General features: G+C 37.6%; 1 protein-coding gene across 1 annotated transcript in view; it reads left to right on the top strand.

Moving 5' to 3' along the window:
* Window positions 1-23,694, top strand: part of ATP11C (ATPase phospholipid transporting 11C (ATP11C blood group)) — a gene marked incomplete at its 5' end in the record, with an annotated part of 106,355 nt that overhangs the window by 11,443 nt on the left and 71,218 nt on the right. The window contains 13 exon segments of the mRNA XM_017872191.1: window positions 474-581; window positions 11,196-11,324; window positions 13,443-13,546; window positions 15,668-15,718; window positions 16,263-16,327; window positions 16,652-16,733; window positions 17,697-17,847; window positions 18,466-18,507; window positions 18,509-18,531; window positions 18,533-18,575; window positions 18,578-18,607; window positions 18,609-18,629; window positions 22,629-22,664. Of these exon segments, the coding sequence (XP_017727680.1) occupies window positions 474-581; window positions 11,196-11,324; window positions 13,443-13,546; window positions 15,668-15,718; window positions 16,263-16,327; window positions 16,652-16,733; window positions 17,697-17,847; window positions 18,466-18,507; window positions 18,509-18,531; window positions 18,533-18,575; window positions 18,578-18,607; window positions 18,609-18,629; window positions 22,629-22,664 (885 nt within the window).

The following is a 23,694-nucleotide window of genomic DNA, read 5'->3' as shown; positions in this document are numbered from 1 at the left end:
GGGTGAGAAATAATTAAAATATTCCCTTGGAGATGATTATTCGAACAGTTTACTATAGCATATACAAAAGATTATATGTAAGTGATTATGGCTATAAGAAAATACAAACTCAGGACAATCTTTTTTTCAAATTAAAAAGTAGGGAGAATTAACATTAACTCAAATAAGAGTACAATTAAAATAAATCATAGCCTTTCACAGATGAAAAACATTAAGTCTCCAGTGCTTGTGTTTTCATTAATGTTTAAAGAATGGAGAATACTTTTAACACAATAAAGCTTTTTATCTAAGGCGTACTTTGAAAGTGTATCTCACATTTGCTATTAAAATGTGTAGCATTGTCTCTAGCATTCTGAGTTTAAATTAATGCTATAATTATAAAATATTTGGTGTTGACTCATGGGAGGATATATAAATTTATTAACAGCGTTATTTCATCTGAACTCGATTATATAGTTATTTTTATGTTTCAGGGATATGAAGATTGGCTGAGACACAGAGCTGACAATGAAGTCAACAAAAGCACTGTTTACATTATTGAAAATGCAAAGCGAGTGAGAAAAGAAAGTGAAAAAATCAAGGTAATTTTTCTTATTCCACTCCTTTTTTAATGGTAAAAATACACCATTTTAAAGTGTATAATTTAGTGTCATTTAGTACTTCATAATGTTGTGCAACCGTTAACTCTATCTAGTTCCAGAACATTTTCATCCCCTAAAAAGGAAACCCTATACCCATAAGCGGACACTCCACATTTCTCCCTCCTCCCAGGCCCTGGCAATATTAACCTTCTTTCTGTCCCTATGGATGTATGTATTTTGAATGTTTCATATAAATGCAATTATATACTATGTGTCCTTTCTGTCTAGCTTCTTTCACTCAGAAAGTTTCTGGGGTTCATCTGCATTATAGTATATAGCAGCATTTCATTCCTTTTGATGACTGAATAACATTTCATTTTGTTGATTCATCAGCTGATGGACATTTGGGTTGTTTCTACCTTTTGGGTATTATGAATTGCTGTGAACATTGAATTGCAGTTTTGTTTGAACACCTGTTTTAATTCTTTGAGGTATATACCTAGGAGGAAAATTGCTGGGTCATATTGTAATTACATGTTTAACTTTTTAATGAACCACTAAACTATTTTCCACAGTGCCTGTAACATTTTGTATTCCCATCAGCAACATATGAGACTTCCAAGGTAGTAGTATTTTTTTTGACAGTCTCAGGCAATTATTTATTCTAGTTAATCATTATTTATTATTTACCCAGTAAGACCCCTGTCAAATAACATTTTTGACTTGTCCATGTCAAACACTAATTTTTTGGTTCTCATTAGATTTTTTAAATGAAAAAATTACATTTTTAGAGCAGTTTTAGGTTCACAGGAAAATTGAGTAGAAAATACAGAGAGTACCCATAAACCCACTGTCCCCAAACACATTTTCTCTGGCTGTCAACATCCCACACCAGAATTGTTACAATCAGTTGAACCTATTTTAGCACACTATCACCCAGAGTCCATAGATTATATTAGGAGTCACTCTTGGTGGTGTACATTCTGTGGGTTTTGTCAGATATAGGCTACATATCCACATATCCTACATTTGTATATATGTACATGTGTATCCATAGTAGTATCATACTAGGATAGTTTCACTGCCCTAAAAATCCTCTGTTCTCTTCCTGTTCATTCGTTATTCCCCCCAACCCATGGTAACCAGTAATCTTTTTGCTGTCTCTATAGTTTTGCCTTTCCTAGGATGTCACATATTTAGAATCATACAGCCTTTTCAGATTGGCTTCTTTCACTTCGTAATACGCTTTCAAGTTTCTTCCATGTCTTTCCATGGCTTGATAGCTCATTTGTTTCTAGTGATGAATAATATTTCATTTTCTGGATATACCATAGTTTATCCATTCACCTACTGAAGGGCATTTTAGTTGCCTCTGAGTTTTGGCAATTATGAGTAAAGCTGCTATAAACGTTTGTGTGCAGGTTTTTATATGGACATACATTTTCAATTCATTTGAATAAATACAAAGAAGTGCTGAATTGTATGGTAAGAGTATGTTTCATTTTGTAAGAAACTGCCAGACTATCATCCAAAGTAGCTGTATCATTTTGCATTCCCATCAACAATGAATGGGAGTTCTTGTTCCACATCCTGACTGGGTTTTGATGTTGTCAGTGCTTTGTATGTTGGCCATTTTAACAGGCGTGTAGTACTATCTCACTTTTGCCTTAATTAGCATTTCACTGATAACATGTGATATGGACTTTCTTTTCATATGGTTCTTTGCAATCTGTATATCTTCGTTGGTGAGATGCTGCTTAGTTTTTGCCCATTTTTTAAGCAGGTTGTTTCCTTATTGAATTTTAAGAGTTCTCCATATGCCCAACAATAGTTCAGTTTCCTCGCATCTTCTTACAGTAATGATGGGAGGAATACTACAGAGTGGGAGGGTCACCAGTGTTTGACATAGAATGTCTTCCTTTTCTACTTTTCTTTTCTCTATTCTCTACATCCTGGTCAAGGGGGAATTTGTGCTGAACTAGGTTAGGTTAAGATCTGAAGTTTTCGAAACAGTTGTAGAAACTCAGCATTATTGATCAGCATAAGAACCAAAGGCAGACTGAGTACAGTGGCTCATGCCTGTAATCCCAGCACTTTGGGAGGCCAAGTTGGGTGGATCGCTTGAGTCCAGGAGTTGGAATCCATCCTGGGCAACCTGGCGAAACCCTGTCTCTCCAAAAAAAATTAGCCAACCAGTCCCAGCCACTTGGGAGGCTGAGGTGGGAGGATCACCTGAGCCCAAAAAGTTGAGGCTGCTGTGAGCCAAGATCGAGCCACTGCACTCCAGCCTGGGTGACAGAGTGAGACCCTGTCTCAAAAAAACAAAAACAAAAACAAAAACAAAAGGCTGCCTAAATGATTCATAGCATCCAGTCTGTTGTTCCCAGTACACTACATAAAATTGCAAAGCAGGCAAAGTCCTCCTACATCTCTCCCTTTCTCTCATTTCCTCTTTCTGATTTTGTTGACACTCCACCCCACTCCCCTTTACAAAGGCCCCCATTTTTCACTTTCCCTCCACCAAGCTTCTTTGCCTTGAGGCTGAACTCAACCGGGTATAATCTTGATTAAATAAATGTGAAACTATTGTGATTAAATTATTGTGTGAGATACTATTTGATGTAGCTGTTTCTGGAGTGTAAGTGTGTGGGAAGAGATGCTTATTAGCCGGCAGTCTCTAAATAGCAGATTGCTTGGCTGGGGAGTAGGGGGAAAGAGTTTGTTGAGACTCCTTTTGAGCAAGAGAGAGATTGGGTCTGCATCCTCAGTATGGTGGGGAGTCTTTGAAGTGTTAAAGCCGGAGAGTGATTTGATGATTTTTTAAAATAAAACTGGAGAGAGGCAAAATGAAAGCATGGGCAAATGTGCAATCAGAGAGATATAGCTTAGGCAAAAAATGATAAGGGCTTATATTAGGATGATAGTAATATTGATAACAATAATAAAAATAGTAGTCACCATTTATATAGTATGTAGTATATACCAGGCAATCTTTTTTACATTCTATTACCTCATTTAACCCTCAACAACAGCCATATGAAGTAGGTATTTTTATTATCCTCTCTTTACAAATGATGAAACCGAGGCATAAGGAGGTTAAGGAACTTGCCCACTCCCAGTAAGTTGGAAAGCTGGGATTTGAATTAAAGCAGCCTAGGTGTAGAGTCCATACTCTGAACCATAACTCTCTACTACCTGTTTAGATTTTAAGGGAAATGGATATATTCAGGATATTTTGGGAGGTAGAATCATCAGAATTTAGTGATTTATTGGATGTAGTGGGTGANAAGAATAATTAAGATAGCCTTCCTGGTTTTGGCCTGAGTGACTGAGTGAATTAGATAGTGCTATTAAAGAAAATGCCAGTGCTTTTAAATAAGATGGGAAAGCCTAGGAGAAAAACAGATTTGGGACAGAGGTGGGAGTGAAGAGAAATCAGGAATTCACTTTTGGCTATGTTAAGTTTGAGAAACCTGTTAGACATACAGTTGGAGTTGTCAATCCTGGAGCTCAGAGGAGATGCTTTAAATAGAAGTAGAAATTTGGGTGTCATCAGTCTGTACATACCATATGATGCCATGAGACTGGATGGAATTTCATGCGGCATAGAGAATGAGACTTAGTAACAGGACTTGAGGAATTCCAGTGTAAAGACGCTATTATTTTTAATGGAAGGAGTATTTTTTGGCAAATACCGGAAACTAGACGTAGTAAGACACCTCTCAATCATATGTTATGCTTTAGTGCCAAACAGAAATGAAAGTTATACTCTAGTACTTCAACCAGTGAATCAACCAAAATGTATTGAAATATTGTGCTGAGTTCTAGAAGGGTTACAAACAATGAAAAGAGATGGTTCATGCTCTCAAGAAGTTTTATAGTTTAACTTAGTAGTCATGCCACATAATGCTAAAAGAATAAAAATACAAGGCGATAACTGGTCAGAACCCAGGGAGTGCTTCTGAAAAAAAATACTCTGAATTTAGAAAACGGGAATGAAAACAGTTTTCTCACATGAGATGGGCATGAAATAGATTGTAAAATTTAGAGAGGCAGAGTGTGAAAACGTACAGCTTGGGGCAGAGAGTGAGGAACAATGCTAAGAGGTAAAGAAGAAGCTCCTTGGGTAAAAATGAGGTGTTAGGTTAGATTTAGTTAAAGGAGTTTATTTGAACATCTTTTCTAATATAAATGTTTAATGCTGTAAATTTTCCTCCAAGTGTTGCTTTAGCAACAGCCTACAAATTTGGATATATTATGTTTACATTTTCATTTAGTTTAATATTTTGTAATTTCTCTCTACTTCCTCAGTTCATGGGTTATTTAGAAGTTTGTTATGTAATTTCTAAATATTTGGGAATTTTCTAGTTATTATTTTTTTTTTAGATGGAGTTTCACTCTTGTCACCCAGGCTGGAGTGCAGTGCCACAATCTTGGCTCACTGCAATCTCCGCCTCCCGGGTTCAAGGGATTCTCCTGTCTCAGCCTCCCAAATAGCTGGGATTACAGGCATGCGCCCCATGCCTGACTAATTTTGTATTTTGTTAGAGATGAGGTTTTACCATGTTGGTCAGGCTGGTGTCGATGGAGGTGGGAGGACTCCCCAGGTGTCGAACTCCCCAGGTGATCCACCCACCCCGGCCTCCCAAAGTGCCGGGATTACAGGCGTGAGCCACTGTGCCTGGCCTAGATACCTTTTTGTTATGGTTTCTAATTTAATTCCATTGTGTTCAGAGAGCATATTTTCATTTCCTCATTTATACCCTTTGTGTTATTGTTGTCATACGTTTTACTTTTACATATTATAAAGCCCACAGTATGTTGCTATTTTTGCGTGTGAGTTGTCTTTTTTGGTAATAAAATATATAAAATAAATTTTACCATTTAACTTTTTTTTTTTTTGAGACGGAGTTTTGCTCTTGTTGCCCAGGCTGGAGTACAATGGCGCGATCTTGGCTCACCGCAGCCTTCGCCTACTGGGTTCAAGTGATTCTCCTGCCTCAGCCTCCCAAGTAGCTGGGATTACAGGCATGTGCCACCATGCCCGGCTGATTTTTCTGTATTTTTAGTAGAGACGGGGTTTCTCCATGTTGGTCAGGCTGGTCTCGAACTCCTGACTTCAGGTGATCCGCCTGCCTCAGCCTCCCAAAGTGCTGGGCTCACGCTAGACCCCATTTAACCATTTTTAAGTGTATAATTTTTTGTATAGTAAGTACATTCACAATGTTGTACAACCATCACCACTATCCATTTCCAGAACTTTTCCATTATCCCAAACAAAGCTCTATTAATTAAACAGTAACTTCCCATTTCCCCCTTCCTCAGCCCCTTGTGGCCTCTATTCTATTAATACATTTTGTTTCTATGAATTTGCCTATCCTCAATACTTTATGTAAGTGGAGTTATACAATACTTGTCCATTTATGTCTGGCTTCTTTCACTTAGCGTAATGTTTTCAAGGTTGATCCATGTTTTAGCATGTATCAGAAATTTCTTCCCTTTTAAAGGTGAATAATATTCCATTATATGTATATAACAGTTTGTTGATCCATTTATATGTTGATGGACATTTGAGTTATTTCTAACTTTTGACTATTTTGATTAGTGCTGCTGTGAACATTGGTATATAAGTATCTGTTTGAGTTTTTGCCTTTGATTCTTTTGAGTATATAACTTAGAGCAGAATTACTAGGTTGTAATTATCTTTTTAAAACCTGTTTTTTTGTTTTTTGTTTTTTTTTAAGACAGAGTCTCACTCTGTCACCCAGGCTGGAGTACAGTGGCACGATCTCGGCTCACTGCAACCTCTGCCTCCTGAGTTCAAGTGATTCTCCTGCCTCGGCCTCCTGAGTAGCTGGGATTACAGGCATGCGGCACCACGTGTGACTAATTTTTGTAGTTTTAGTAGAGACGGGGTTTTGCCATGTTGGCCAGGCTGGTCTCGAACCCCTGACCTCAGGTGATCCGCCTACCTCAGCCTCCCAAAGTGCTAGGATTACGAGTGGGAGCCACCGTGCCCGGCCTAAAACTGTTTTTAAAAGATTAACAATAAGAACTATATTTCATATTTACCCACATTTTTATCATTTCCCTATGTAGATTTAAATTTTCATATAGTGTCTTATTTTTTATCCATGAAGAACTTTCCTGTAGTATTTTATAGTGTAAATCTGCTGGAAGTGAATGTTCCTATGGAAAAGTTTTTTATCTTACCTTCAATTACAAAATTATTTTCCGGCTATATAGAATTATGGATTGGAGGGTTTTTTTTTTCTTTTAGTACTTTAAATATATTATTCCATTGTCTTCTGGTATGCATAGTTTCTAATGAGTCTGTTTCATTTCTATTCTTGTTCTTGTGTATATAATATTTCATTGATGCCTTCACATTTTTCTTTCTGTTTTCAGTTTTCAGCAGTTTGACTATGATATGCCTACATTTTTTTCATCGTAGTTATCCTTCTCGAAGTTCTCTTGGATCTATTGTTTGTTGACTTTGATTAACTTTGGGTAATTCTTGGTCATTATCTTTTTGAAATGTTTTTTCAGCCTCATTCTCTCTATTCTTTTGGTACTCCAATTACATGACTGTTATGCTGTTTGATATTTTCTCTCTTGAGTAATTTGTTGTTTTTTTAAAATACACTCCTTTTTCTCCTGTTTATATATTAACTTTGGATAATTTTAGTTTGCTCTGTCTTCAGAAATAGTGATTATTTCCTTTGTTGTACCCAGTCCACTAGTTGAAGGAAATCTTCATCTCTGATAACATGTTTTTCATTTCTAACTTTACATTTTCGTTTTTTTATAGTATCCATCTCTCTGCCAGCATTCTTCATCCACTGTTATATGTTGTCTACCTTTTCCACTAAATACCATACCATTTAATATCTTATTTTTTTTATTTTTATTTTTTTAAGAGACAGGGTCTTACTCTGTTGCCCAGGCTGGAGTATAGTGGCGCAGTCATCGCTTACTGCAGCCTTGAACTCCTGGGCTTAGGCAGTCCTCCCACCTCCGTCTCCAGAGTAGTTGGGTCTATAGGTGTGCAACTACACTTGGCTAATTATTATAATCATTTTTTGTAGAGATGGGGTTCTGTTAAGTTGCCAAGGCTGGTTTCAAACTCCTGGCCTTAAGCGATCCTCCCACCTTGGCCTCCTAGAGTGCTGGGAATATAGATGTGAGCCACCACACCCCACCCATTTAACATCTTAATCATAGCTATTTTTAAGTCCCTGTTTCAAAATCACAAAATCCGGACATTTTGGGTCTGGTTTCACGGACTACTTTATCTTTCAATGATGGCTTATTTTTTGCTTGTGTTTTTGTGCATTTCATTTTTTAATTGCATTTGGGGCATTGTATGTAAAAGAATGTTCTTCACTGAGGTCAGTGGTATATGTGTTCTGAAATGGGCCTGGCTTCTTCTGTCAGGCCACTATTGTTGGGGGTTGAGACAGTCTAGTCAAGAGTTGGGCTGGCTTTGGTTTTTGATGTTTTTAGTGTGCCCCTTCAAATTCCTTAAGTGGTAGAACGCCATTACCTTATTACCTTGAGCTTTGTGTGGGGCCTGGTGTCCCGGAGAGTTTTTGATGGTGTTCCTGTTCTACTGTCTGCTTTCAGCACATCCTGTACTCCCGAGTCACAGAGGGTGCCCCTTCCGGCCCCCACCCCCACCCCACCCCCATTCCCTTGCTTTTCTCCAGTGGTAGACTGCTATTTCTTGTTTGTTACTCAGTTACTCAATGTAAGGCTCTTGGCGGGAACAGAATGGTTTCTTGGTTTTCTCGTTCCAATCACAATATTAAGCAGGCCATATGCACCAAAGCCTCAGGGGAAGACTTTCTCAATATTCCTGCCCCCGTCCCCATAGTCACTGAACTTCTACCTTGTATCAGTGCCAGGTTCTTGGTATGAATAGATTTCCTGTCCCATTCCCTGTAGCAGGTCCCATCCCCTGTAGCAGGTCACTTTTGTTTCTACCTCTCCTCTAACAGTAGTGATGTTTCCCTGAGACTATGCCAGGGAAGGTTTCCTGCCTTTCTCCTAGATGCAGATGGGGTTTGCTTAATATGAGAAAGGGGTCCGTGATTCTGGCATGTTATTTTTGTGCGTGTTTCTTCACAGCAGCCAGTCATCACCTGTACGCCTGTACCAGTGAGAAAGGTTCTTTTAGGTCTCCTGCCCGTATGCTTTCTCATGAACACTGAGTAGAAGCCTCTAGAGAAGAGCTGGTGAATGGTTGTGGTCTCTTCTTGTCTCCCAGGCTTGTGGAGATTCTGAACTGTCATACTAGCTCACACCCAGTCTTTAAGAATTGGTTAAAAATCTAGTTGTTTTCTTCTTACCCACTTTCGTGGTAGCCATCTCTTCCTTCTATGCTTGGTCAGTTATGAAACAGTTCATCTGTCCTGTCTCTCCTCAGAAACACTTGTTACCCTTTGAAATTCAGTTCACTTGGTTGCTTTGCAACCTCAGCTCTCTAATGGACTAAAAAATACATATTATTTTTTAGATTATCCATTTTTTTCCTAATGTTTGTAATGGGAGGTGGTGATGTTCTTTTGTGGCTTTTAAAATGGTAAATAGACCTCTAGAGTTCATTGTCTAACTAGATCATGTTATTCCTTGTCTTTAAAAGTCCTGTACCTATCCTTTTACCTTTAGGGTGAGGCCTAAATCCCTTAGGCTGGCCTGCCAAGCCCTTTGTGATCTGACTCCTACCCATCTCATCAGTCTGAGCTTGCACTGCAGATGTAGGGGCCTTTATATTTCATATCTGACTACATCGTAACCGTTGAAAAAAATGCTCTCTTTATGTGTTTTATTTATCAATGCCTGAGAGTCATCTTGCAACCTGTAATGGGTATTTCCTTCTTGTAAGATGTGTTAGGATTCTGTTTGTTATCTCCCTTCTGCATATGTAAGCATAAATTGTGGTTTTATGTAAGCAACATAAGTGTTTATGTGAGTGAGGAAGGAACAATCCAACAAAACAAAATATTGTTTACAAATTAGTTCAATTATTGATGCTGTTGATCTTGGCTAGTGATTAAGATTGGCAAAGAAAATAAAATTGTTCCTGAATAGGTCTTGAAATCCTCATCTTTATCTGCCAAACCATATTGCAAATAGGGTCAGGTGTTGCATGTATTACCTAGCATTTCAGTCAGTGTGTTTAGGTCACTGTGCCAAATATTGACTCCCTTCTAAAGTGGGTTATCTTCTGCATCCAGCAGCCTCTTCCCTTTACCTGAAGGTGCTGTACAAAAATATTATTTATAATTTTCAACATGTACCATGATGTGAAAATCTTGGGAAGCACCAGACTGGAGGATTTCTTACATCTTTCCAAAAAAATGTTATGACTATTCATAAGTTGGGAGTAAAGTAGTTGCAGGATGTTGGTAATAATTATAATTAACACCTTTGAAGTGGTTAATACGTGCCAGGCACTTTGCTCAGTACTTTTCTTGTATCATTCATGCTCACATTAATTTTCTGAGGTAGTTGCAATCATCTAAGACACTTATTTAAGGTCGTCATACGGTTAAGTGGCGGAGCTGGGACAAGAAGTCAGGTTAGAGTCCAAACTTTTAACAGTTATGATTTACTTAACCCTACATTATTAAATTATTCCTCATTTATTCTCTCAGGTTTTTCCTCTCCTTGAGCTTTGGGTACTTGCTGATAAGAAATTGTTTCTTATTGCTGTATTAAGTGATTCTCCTGACAGCAGGTGAATTCATAGAAAGTGACCTGTAGAAAAAAAAATTCAAATATTATGGGAAAAATCAATGCCTCTCTAATTAACTGGGATTTTCCGAGCACTGAAGAAGGACCTGGCACCCAGCAACACAGTTGTTATCACATGGCAGGCAAAGTATGTTGAAATATGTGTGGTACAGAGTGAGAGTGTGGCTGCTCAGTGTTCATGAAGTGCCCAATTTGTGACATGTAGATTTTCTTAATTCATTCATGAAGTGATAATGTCATTGTTTTATCAAACATTTGTGCAAGAAATATCAGAGAGCAAACGGTGTTAGAATCATTTATTAAAGGTAAAGGTCAAGGTAATCTGAAAGCATCCTAAGTCCTCGACTTTAAAGAGGAAATTTCGAATATTGGAGTAAAATATCTTTCTTTTTTTTTTTTTTTTTTTTTGAGAACGAGTCTCCGCTCATCCCCAGGCTGGAGTGCAGTGCCAGATCTCAGCTCACTTCAAGCTCCGCTCCCGGGTTTACACCATTCTCCTGCCTCAGCCTCCCCGAGTAGCTGGGACTACAGGCGCCCGCCAACTCACCCGCTAGTTTTTTGGTATTTTTTAGTAGAGAACGGGGTTTCAAACCGTGTTAGCCAGGAATGGGTCTCGATCCTCCTGACCTCGTGATCCAACCTGTCCGGCCCTCCAAGTGCTGGATTACAGGCTTGAGCCACCGCGCCCGGCCTGAGTAATATTCTTTCATCACCTTTCACATGCTGTAGGATGCTGAGATACTCTCAAGGCCCCAGAGCTAGAGATAATCTCTTGCTAATGTTTTGACTTTTGTATGAGTATAATGAATGCTTTGTTTGGAATTTAACATATTTATATTTATTTCTCAATTCTAGGTTGGTGATGTAGTAGAAGTACAGGCAGATGAAACCTTTCCCTGTGATCTTATTCTTCTATCATCTTGCACCACTGATGGAACCTGTTATGTCACTACAGCCAGTCTTGATGGGGAATCCAATTGCAAGGTAACAGACTAAACCTTACCTAAACATTTTGATCTCAGGATAGTTAGTCATACAATACTGCCTCCCACCACCCTCTAATCTTTTATTTTTTCTTATTTTTATTTTTTCTTAGGTTTTGTACTTGAAAACAGTTGTTATATAATTGTTTTTTAACTTCTAAGCAAACATTCATCTTTGGATAAAAGGGTGGTTGATAATTAGGTGTGGAGAAACTAAGCCCCAAGTAAAAGCTACCACAATTTTTATAGCACTGCTTGAATTTAATATTGACACAGCCTATTTAATATTTAGACTCTTTAAAATGGGAGTAATCATAGGCTTAAACTGTGTAACTATACAAATAGCTTCATGTATGCTAACCTTACAATTTGATCTATTTTTTTTCTAAAATGTTGTATATTTTCATTAAAAATGTATGTTCTTGGGATATAAGAAACCCAACCTGGAGTAATTTGATTGCTATTTAAAAATAACTTAGGGCTGGGTGCGGTGGCTCACGCTTGTAATCCTAGCACTTTGGGAGGCTGAGGCAGTCGGATTATTTGAGTTCAGGCGTTCGAAACCAACCTGGCCAACATGGTGAAACCCCGTCTCTACTAAAAATACAAAAAAATTAGCCAGACGTGGTGGTGGGCGCCTGTAATCCCAGCTACTCAGGAGGCTGAGGCATGAGAATTGCTTGAGCCCGGGAGGCGGAGGTTGCAGTGAGCCAAGATCACGCCACTGCACTCCAGCCTAGGTGACAGAACGAGACTCCATCTCAAAAAAAAAAAAATAAAAAATAAAAATCGGGTGTAGTTTGGAAAATGTTTGCTTTATAAGTAAGTTATAAAGCAACATTTTATGTACGTATAACAAATTATAACTCACTTATAATTATAAGTGACTTAAAGTAAATTTGGTCAAATGGGGGTAACTTATTTCCCTCATATACTTTCTGGCACAGTCGGTTTTCTTGGCCATGGTCCAGAGCTCCACAGGGCATGAAGATGTATCCTCTCTATGCTGCCTTTAAGGAGGGTTACTCTAGTGGTTCACCTCTGGGTATATCCTTGGAGGGCTCCTCTGTTTGTTTATTCCACCTGGAGTTGAAGACTAGGACTCAGTATGTAAAAAGGAACCTTTACCTATTGGATGACTAATTCTGTATTTCAAAAGCATGGTAATGACCTGCTTTTAACCTGTTCAAAAACAAAGTTACAATTTAGGGATATAAATCAAGAAATCTACGTAAAGATTTCCTGATAGTGAAAAAGTTGTTTGGAGTAAGAAAACTTTCAGGTAGTTTCTTTTTTCAGTTAAGTTGTTCTGATCAAATCAGCTAAAAAGTACAGAGGTTTTCAAAATCAGGAGTTAGGTTTAAATGTAGTTCAGACATTGCCGTAATATTCCCCCAAGACGATGACAACAACTTTCTCTTCTGCCTAAGTGGTGAGCTCTTTGCGTCTGCTTTAGCCCTTGTTTGATGATTTATAAATGGGTTTATTGGCACCTGCCTTGAGTTCTGGATGAATCAAGTGCATAATATATACTAGTAGAATATTCTAATTATCTGACTATTGCAAGACACATCTCCCTGCCCCTCATACAAAATGTATCCATATTGAACATTTTCAAGATCATTAATTAAGCTATTTGTGTAATGGAACTATTAATGATTTTTTTCTTGCTGTTGGCAAAATTTTAGCATTTTTGTGACCAAAAAGGTTATGTTCAATTCATATGTGTATATCTCCATTGCCCATACACTATAGTGAGCAAAATAATAAGTCTCAGTTCTGTAAATAGGAAAAAAAATGTATTAACTTTTTCACGTGGTTTCAGTTAATTATATGCATGTTGTGAATAGAATCCTCTCAGCTGTCGGTGTCAAGAAGAGCTTTTAGGTATTTAATTGTCTTTGAAACCCCCCTTGCAGCAGGTTATCTTTCTAATTATTTGTAATATATTTTCATAATAATACCATAAAACTTACTTAGTGGGAAATGTTAATATTTGTTTATTCTGCCAAAGCCTCTTACTAAAACGTACTAAATTTGTTCCTGAAGTCAGTTGGGTGTATGATTATGAAAAGAAACAGTTTTTTTGGTTTTCACTTTTTCTTCTGCTTTCAACTAGACACATTATGCAGTACGTGATACCATTGCACTGTGTACAGCAGAATCCATTGATACCCTCCGAGCAGCAATTGAATGTGAACAGCCTCAACCTGACCTCTACAAGTAAGAATCACCTGGTTTCATTTTACGTCTGTTTCTTGGCTCTGCTTCTCTTTGCTAATAGTATTGCAAAAGAAACACCCACCACTTAGCAGCCTACTCTCATTTGTGTTTTATGGGATATTCCTTCCTTCTGACAGAAAATGAATCAAATCAGCCTTGTTCACTATCAGCCCAGGATAAATCATTGTGGGCCCAGGTATCTTATGATTTTTCTTTTATTTTTATTACTGTAAACATGGCCATATGTCAAAATTTTAGATTATGTTACCCTGTGAAGCTGATCTATCAGACTGACGCAGTAACCAGAGTAATTAAATAAAAAACAAATCCTTTTACATGCCATCTAACATTAAAGAGAGGAGGAGGATATCCTCTTCATGCAATTAGTAGGCTCTATCCTTTCTTACAATGATCATGATGCACTAAGGATTGCAAATAGGCTATTTCTTGTCCACAGTAAACAGTTAAGGGATGAGTAAAATGATGTGATTTCCTCTATTTTACTATACTTAGGCTCTCTGGAGTAGATTTGCTGATTATTCGTCATTGTGAGTTGTCAAAAATTTGGTATTTGATTTCAAGACTGGTTAGTTTGGTTGATTAGAGCATAGTACTAATGAGGGTAGCGTAACAGGTTTTATCCCCATGTCAGCTAATTAATTTTATCCTATTCTACCGTTGCAGATGGCATCCATTACCCATCTTGTTCATGCACGCTGTTAGTCATAATGAGCGACCAAGTGGTTGGATGTAGTTTACACTAACACCTACTAGTGGAAAAAAAAGTATTCATTCTACTTCAAGAACAATGACCTCCCTCCTTCTCATTATTTTTTCTTTCCTTTTTCCCTTCCTCTTCTGTATCCACCTTGATGATAGGAACTAGGGCCAGAAAGTATAACAGCTATTCTCTGCCTTCAAGGGACTCACTGTGAGCAAAAGAGATAAAGTAATAAAGCTAAACTTATACAAGGTGATAATAGAGGTGAGTGTAAGGTCTATGGAATCACAGAACATGGAGTAACTTATTCTGCCTGAGCTAGAGAACAATATCTGTACCCTTGCATATTTATAGGGCAGCCCCCATATTTTTCAGTTGCTTTAAGTATGAAGGAGAATGATAGGACAGGGAAGGTTATTCCTAATTTCCTTAGACGACTGAATGCCTTGCTCTGTGCCTTCAGAATACCTTGTACTTCTGTCACTCTAGTGGTAAGCACTTGCATCGTAATTGCCTATTTACTTGTCTTTTATAGGGCAAGGAGCATTTCTTTTTTGATTATTAGTATATCTTCAGCACTTAGTATAGCACTGGCACAATTAATATATGATGAATGAATGAGCAAACCTTCATATTTTGTGTATATGAGTAATTTCTATTTTCTGGGGAAAATGCTGTTTACAATGCAGCTTATGAAACACTCATGTTAACAAGGCATTAGGTTATTTTACCTTATTTTGCAAAATACAGGTTACCATACACCTATTATATTAAGTGATTGGGTCAAGCTCAGTGTTGAGATCAACTACAAGTCACAGGCTGGACATTTCCAAGATGGCACTCAAGTGTTCACTGTCTAAGACTAGTACTATGGTTTAAAGAGTGGTTTCAGGACCAGCAGCAGCAGCATTACTGGAGAACCTGAATCAGAAGCTCAGGGATGGGACCTAGAAATCTGTGGTTTAATAACCGCTCCAGTGATTCTGATGCACACTCGAGTGGAAAAACTACTGAACTAGCGGTTTTGAAAATTGTATTTTAGGACCAGAAACCTTTCTTCACACGATCCAAGATGGAAGTTACGTTATTTATATACCTTATAAAAGAGAGAGGTGTTGTGTGCTTGCATGATGTTAAACAGAACTTGAAAATCAATTGACAATGTTTGTTTCTGCTCCTATAATCCCATCATGTTATTTAAAAATTATATGAAAATGTTATACACCTTATCAATTCAACATAACTTTTTTTCCCCCAGAAATATAATAGGCTTTTGTAGTTCATTCACAGTTTTATCTGTCTCTGTTTTATTATTTGTATTTTCATTCATTCTCATATTTCTGGTACATGGATTTCACCTGGATGTGGAAAATACATTTGCAATTTTGTTCTTTTTACAGATTTGTTGGGCGAATCAATATCTATAGTAATAGTCTTGAGGCTGTTGCCAGGTAAGTTTGTTGTTTCTTTAATTTGTCCTTTGGNTTTCTCTTCTATCATCGTATTAATTACCACAACTTTTCCACTTGGCCTTTACAGCCACACTCAAAAAGAAGTTAAAGAAATACAGGGTCCCCAGTGATCCTCCAAAAGGAGGGTTTATTCTCTCCAAATATGTCAGTGTATTTTTCCCACCTTGACGTTTGCATTCCCAGTCTTTTATCCGTGACTCTCTGCTTTTGTGTCTTGCGATCTGCTGCTCTGTCCTGTTCTCGTCTTGCTATCTATGATTCATAATCCTTTTATCCCCCCATGTATTTTTTTGCCTCTTTGTGTTGCTGGCTACTCCCGTACTGTGCTTCCATCTGTGCTGTACCCTCAAGTAACTTCAGAATGAAGGACCTTTCAGCTTGTCCTGGGGAGTAAGCATATGGTATAAGTAGACAGATACATTCTGAACCCCTTGGAAATAGGTGTGCGTCAGGGCAAAATCTGTCCCCAGAGTTGTTGATGCTATTGGCTTGTTTGGATAAGCTGTGTTCATTTTTTATTTAGGTCTTTGGGACCTGAAAATCTCTTGCTGAAAGGAGCTACACTAAAAAATACCGAGAAGATATATGGTGAACAATTTTTAAGATATACTTATCAAAAAATATGCTTTGTAAAGGCTGTGAATAAATAGTGCATATTAAAAAGTAAACATGGCAGGTTTCCCATTTAATCTAAACCTATATTTAGATGTTGGGAATTTATAAGGTGGTAAACTAAGACCAAATATGACAAATACTATATATAATTAAAATTATACTATAAATGATATACAACTGGTGAGTGGAAGAGGGCCTAGATTTCCCACTTTTATAGACTTAAAAATTCATAGAGCCAGCTGGGTGAGGAGTTGGTTGACAAGTTCTTAGTTTTCATTATATTCTGTAATTTCTTAGGAGTTGCTGTTTACACTGGAATGGAAACCAAAATGGCTTTGAACTACCAAGGGAAATCTCAGAAACGTTCTGCTGTTGAAAAGTTAGTATGCACCACAATTTATTTAGTCATTATTGATTAAAATAGTTACTTTTCTCGGTAATTCCAAGTAACAAGCATAACAAAAAACAACACCAATTATAATAGCAACTACTATTTTAAGCACTTGTTTATGTACCAGAAACTGTGCTCAATGATTTGTATGTCTGATTTGGTTTAGTCCTCTGAAGAACACTGTGAAATAATTCATGTTAACCTCTCCACTTTACAGATGAGGAAATGGTCTTGGAGATGGTATGTGACTTACCGAAGCTCACATAGCTATTAAAGGGCAGAATTTACCTGAACTATAAATTCATTCCTTTTTGCTAGTGGAGTTAATAGTTTGGAGTCCTTTAGTTGCTATATGCAAGTTGGTTCTATAATATAGATAATAGTCTCCTGGCACCTATTGAAGCATTACCTGGTAGATCCTCAAGCCAGGTGCCACAGCCATAGACTTCACCCTATATTTGGCATGGATAACCAGTATATCACTGGCACCCTTTCCGTAGCTCCACTTTCAAACTGAAAGAACCTACACCGAGCTTGAGGATTTCACATTGCTACCGTGCCCTCTACCCCAAACATTTAGGATTCAGGGAAATGGAGACAAGATACTCCTTCTATAAGGGTTCAGTAAGTAATGGTGTGTGTATGTGTGCATGTGTGTACGTCTCCTGTCACTTTACAGGAACCTTACTAAGGTGTGTTCAGCTAGTCAGCCATTGCACTTGGGAGAGCATTGGTGGTCAGTAAACAGTTCATGGCCAGCTTTTCATTTTGCCACTTGAAAGTAATGCTGCAGCTATGATAACTGAGGTTCATACACAAAGGCTTGTGCTGTAGTTATGCGTCGTACACAGAAAAAGCTTTAGATGACTCAGTAGTTTAATTCATATCTGGCTGATATCTTAAGTATTAATAATTAGGTGATTTTAAAATCCATGCTATCTTATTTTTCAGATCTATTAATGCTTTCCTGATTGTATATTTGTTTATCTTACTGACCAAAGCTGCAGTATGCACTACTCTAAAGTATGTTTGGCAGAGTACCCCATACAATGATGAACCTTGGTATAACCAAAAGACTCAGAAAGAGCGAGAGACTTTGAAGGTAATTTGTTTTCTCCTGAAAATTGAAACTCTAGAACTTTGTGACTGAGCCAACCTTCACTGAAATGCTGCTCAGGGAAATTGCACCTTTTGTAAGCTTCTGAATTTTCTCTTGATTACATGGTGGCTCTAAGCCAATAAATATTTAAGAAGATTTAGAGTTTTTTTTTCTTTTACTTTAGGCGTCTGTACTTGTTTTTAGCTCTTTATATAAGAATTTAAGATGAAACAATTTGGCAAGATGCTTTGGCATTTTAATATAATAGGAGTATGTGAGATGTCACGATAAAAGCATAATGAATGCTTACATACGAATTTTGATCTCACATTCATATCTTAGGGTGGAGTGAGCAAAGAGAACTTAAAGAGGTGAAAAAGTACTGACTGAAGTCGTATGTACTGAAGAATAATGATAAAATTGAGGGTGTTCTTAAATATTATTCTCACATACTGTGATAATTTTGATTACAGTGATGTAGTGTTATTGGGAAGTTCCATCTTGATAGCAAGAGCAGTGGTTTCGGCATTGAAATAAATATGAAGTTAATTCTTCCTTTATATTATATTGGTCTGATTGGAATTGTATGTTAATTAGCATGAACTATCTCTTTTATTTTAGGTTTAAATAATGTTCACCGACTTCCATCATTTTATCGTTCTGATTCAACTTTATCATTCCTGTCTCCTGTCGTCACAGTAGAAATGCAGAAATTTCTTAGGCTCTATCTTCATCCTCATGGGATAAGGACTTTTATGATGAAAGAAATTAATGAAGGAGCCCTGGTTAAACACATCAGACCTTGAATGAAGAACTTGTCAGGTTAGAGCTTTTTTTTTTTTTTTTTTTTTTTTTTTTTTACTTAAAAATAATTTGTCAAACATACTGAAAATACTGAAAATATCTTTTATGTATTCTGGATTACCAATATATGTGATCATGTCACATTTGGAAAAATGATTCGGAGAAAATTCTTTAATGCAGGCATGTAATGAAGGTAAGCAGTGTTTTCATAGTTACAGCATCAGTTCTTTTGCTGGCATTTTGAGAAGGATGCAATTTATGTATTAAATTTGAATGTTACTGAAATTCTGCTTGGAACTGGGTGATGTTACCTTATTAGCTATTGCTTTGGAACAGGAAACAGTCTTCATCACCATCTATAACCATTTGTGGATAGAATATGGGGTAGCAAATATGGCTCTTTTATAAATGTATTTTGTTCCATAAGCAAAATTGACCAGAGTTGTCCTATTGACATTTTCTTGGTACATTTCTGATCGGGTAGAAGATAGACCTAACAAGCAGAGTTATTTATTCCAGTACAAGAATTTCAATGAAGGGAAAATGTGAGGGCATGCACTCCTCAAAATGCGTTCTTCTTTATATACCAGTGTAACCCAGACTGTGACCCCATTCTAACACGGGCATTTATTTTCCAGTGCAACACAGTCTGGCTGTAATTCTTCAAGTGATGATTTCTCAGATACTTTTCTTATTAGTATTGAGGAAGTTTTCCCTTTTTTTGATTTTACTCTGTCATGTAATGATCTTTACGAGCCAAAGGAATTTTTTGGCTTGCATTTTATTCTCATGACATTTAGAATGTCAAGACTGTGGAAATGTCATTTTTGTGACTGGGAGTTCCAAATTGAGTTAATGAAACTGTGTGGCTGGAACAGAGCCTCAACAGTTGTTTAAATGGGGCTGATTTGCATTCTCACCTCAAAACTCTTACTTCCTGACTTTAACCCTCTCCACAGTCCCTGCTTTGTGTTTCTGCTCTTGAGACAGCCTTTGCCTAAATCAAAGTACCCACATGACAACTGCAGTTGAAAGGTAGAAAGGACTCTCCAGATACTATTTTGTTTACACTTGACTTCAGGACACCAGTATCTGAAACCATGGAGTCCTACATCCCATGTAGATATGAAGGCACTAAGAATAGGACAAAAATTGAATGGACAAATGGCTTTTCCTTTGGATATTGTTTCCACAAGATTATTTTGTTGGTGATATGGGCTGCCATACCTGACCATTGTCTTTTAAGCCAGAAGTTTTCATCCAGGGTTAGAGCTATCTGAGTAGAACTGCTCTAATGTCAATAAAAGGCATCAAATTGCAGAATGCATGAGAAAAAATTTTGAGTATACAAGCCACCTTCAGTGAACCCTTCCCTGACAGTTAATTTAGTGGTTCATTCTGGATGCTGAGCAAATCTACCTGTTCTGGATTTAGTGCCTGGCTGTATGTGTTAATCTACCCAAGGTTAAGCGTGACTAGCTTGGGGCTAGCCTCAACTACTATTACAAATAGAATAGCCATCATTCCAAATATGGCACTTAATGTTCACTAAAAACAGATAAGATGCCTGGGTCAGGTTCCATTTGATGAGACTCTTACCTCTTTCAGATCTTCATTTCAGCAGATTCCATATTACCTATGGGAATGCAGTCTTCTTTATCATCTAGACTATGTTAATACTGCAGAAAGTAAAGTAGATCTTTGGGTAATGATCTAGTAAATTTGATGAGTGAAAAGAAGTTACAGTCTTCCTTTTAGTCACCACTCCTTTCTCCCATGAACCCTTGCATTTCTAGCTGTGGTTGTCATTTAGTCAAATCACTAAGTTAATACAGAGTATAAGGAACTTGCCATTGTTATCAGTTTGCATGTATAGAAATGACCTAAATGAAAGTGCAAAGAAGTCTTGAAATAGTTTCTTAGGCCATTTAGTATTCAATAAACCAGTACACACAAAATTAAGTGTAACCTGTTTTCTCTTTGTTGAGTCAAATTTAAGATCTATGTAACTTTTTATGTTGTTAAAGGCAATGCCATTTAATTCCTGTTCATACCATTGCAAGCATTTGCTTAACCTCGTTTAGTGTGACCCACACTGGGATTAAAAATAGAAAGATATGTTTAGAACAGTGCTTGACATGAGAAACAAAAGGAAGTGGACTGCTCAGCTCAGTTGGAAAATAATGCAGTCTTTGATGATTAGACATCAATCTTTTAGACAACCAAATGATTGTAATCCATATTGAAAAACCTGTGGGGCTACTCTTTATGTCGCCTTCCCATCTTGCAGCTCTGCCTAATGGTGGCACTTCATAGTATAAGTATATATTCTGATTCCAATAATTCAAGCCAGTAGCTGTTATTCACCTTTTACTGTCTGGGATGTGTGTGTGTGTGTGCTAGCTAGTGTTATGAAGTTAAAAAGAAATGCTCAAATTTTTAAAAATATAACTGGGGAGACACACACATCAGACCTGACTATAGCAATGTGATCATAATCAATCAGAAAAAATGTGGGGCAGTGCAAAGTCTGGTGCTCTTTGATTTTGGTCAAGTGAACAACAGTGACAGTCACCACATATATAGCACCTTTTAGGTTATAGATCATTATTATTGAGCTTTATTTTTTAATCTTTTCATTCTTGTGCAGCAGGTATCGTTAAGGTTAATATTTGAAGTTCATAGAGATAAAGAGATTTTCCTAAGGTCACAGAGTTAGTAGGTGGTGGAGCCAAGATGGAGTCCAAGTATTCCATTAAGTTGAACCGTGTGGTAATTTTTGATCTACAAAATAGATGATTTCACATGTTCAACATATACTTCAGAGCCTTTTCTACCTACAGCAGTTGTCTCACTAAGAGATAGGGAAAAAAAAGTCTTTTTTCTTTTTTTAGAAATTATAGTTTATTCAATGAAATACTAATTAATCCATAAAGGTTATTCTGTAAATATATATTCTTGACATGGAGATACATATATATGTATATGTATGTGAGAAAAATAGATTACATAGCAAACATAGTGAGATTACATTTTTGTTCAAGTGGTAAATACACATTTGCCACTCAAAATATTAACATGATTGTTTCTGTATGATGGGATTAATACGTGTTTCAGGGAAAACTCCCAAAATGTGTTTTTACTGTGCTCTCACACCAAGCAACACAGAGACTTCTGTGTCCAAATATGGGAGGGAGCAGTTTTTCTCACCAACAAACAGTGGACGCCAACTGGGTGTCCTCTAGTTCAATTCTGTCTACCTGGAGATAACATCAGATCCCACAGGGTGAGAGCCCAGTCCGCAAGACTGCCCCATGCCTCCTAGACACCAGTCACAAGTCTGGGCCTCCAGAACTTTTGATTGACCAGCTTCAAGTTGGGCTACCCACAACCCCCTCTTTGGGTTTGATTAACTTGCTAGAGCAGCAGACAGAAGTCAGGAAAACACTTAACTTATGTTCACCAGTTTCATATAAAGGATATTGTAAAGGACACAGATGAAGAGACATGTGGGATGAGATATAAGGGAAGGGGTGTTGAGCTTCCATACCTTCCCTGGGCGCACCACCCTCCAGGAACCCCCACATGTTAGTTATCCGTAAGACCCTGTTTTTCTTTCGTTATTCTCACATAGCCACTCAACACTTTTGATACAAGATATGTGAAGTTTTTTCCCTGATACACCAAGCAAGCAGTTCTCCAGCAAACACCAGCTGGGTATCTTCTAATTCACTTTTGATACTGCCTACCTAGAGATAGTATATTGTGTCAGACCTCACAGGTTGAGGGCTCAGTCCCATAAGACTGCCCCCCACTTCAGATGCCAGTTGCTAGTTCAGGTTGTAACTTATGCTTCTGATTGACCAGCTGTAAAATGGGGTCCAGTAGTTTACTAGACCCCCTCCTTGGATTTGATTAGTTTACTAAAGCAGGTCATAAAACTCAGGGAAACAGTTATGTTTACTGGTTCATTATAAAAGGATATGACAAAGGATACGGATGAAGAGATGGGTGAAGTATGGGGGAAGGGGCGTGGAGCTTCCATGACCTTTCCAGGCATCCTTCAAGAAATTTCATGTGTTCAGCTATCTGGAAGCTCTTTGAACCCAGTTTTTTGGGGAGTTTATGGAAGCTTCATTGTGTGGGGATGATTGATTAAATCATTGGCCATTGGTGTTAAGCTTAACCTTCAGCTCCTCTTTCCTCCTTACCCAGGTCAGATGTGAGGCCGAAAATCCCAACCCTGTAATCATGCCTTGGTCTTTCCAGTGACCTGCTCTCATCCTGAAGCTATCTAGGGGCCCCGAACCATTTGTCATCTCATTAGCATACAAAACCACTCATCACTCTGGAGATACTAAGGCTTTAGGAGCTTTATGTCAGGGAACAGGAAGGAAGATCAAATATATATTTATCAAATATATTTTACAATATCACGCAAATGATGGCTTTGAGCTTACTGATATAGAGGAGTCTTTTTGGCAAGCTTGAAGAAGAGAGGCTGCTTGAGAGTCAGAGGAAAGTAGCAGCCTCCCCCTTCATTCCTTTCTCTCCGTAAAATATGAGAAGAGTTAAATTAATTACAGTCGATCTGCTCCTCTTCTTTTTCTGAGTATAGATCATATATTAGGGTGGTGGTTCTGTAAATATGATCCTGGGACCAGCAGCATCAACACTACCTGAGAACTTAGAAGTGTAAATTATCTGGTCCCACCTCTGACCGACTGATTCGGAAACTCTGGTGATAGAGCAGTGATCTGAGTTTTAACAAGACTTCCAAGTACATGTGATGCATTCTACAGTTTGATAATTACTGCATTTGGGTATAATTTGTAGGCATATATCTGAGATTCAATGTATCCAGATTCATACTGCCCAAACTGTTTCATATAGGTGAATAAATTGTACTTTATATTTTAAAGCTACCATCTTCGACACTAACAAAAGAGATCCTAATGCTCATCCAAGTGCAGGAGGTAAAATAACCCAGGACACCCTTCAGGAGAAAATGAAGGTTAATAATTTTGATCAGAAGAAAGCCCCAAA

Source organism: Rhinopithecus bieti, unplaced genomic scaffold (assembly GCF_001698545.2).
Source record: "Rhinopithecus bieti isolate Rb0 unplaced genomic scaffold, ASM169854v2 scaffold_7062, whole genome shotgun sequence".
NCBI classification, from domain to species: Eukaryota; Metazoa; Chordata; class Mammalia; order Primates; family Cercopithecidae; genus Rhinopithecus; species Rhinopithecus bieti.
Note: the sequence above shows the minus strand (reverse complement) of the source record. Positions and strands in the feature narration are given on the sequence as shown.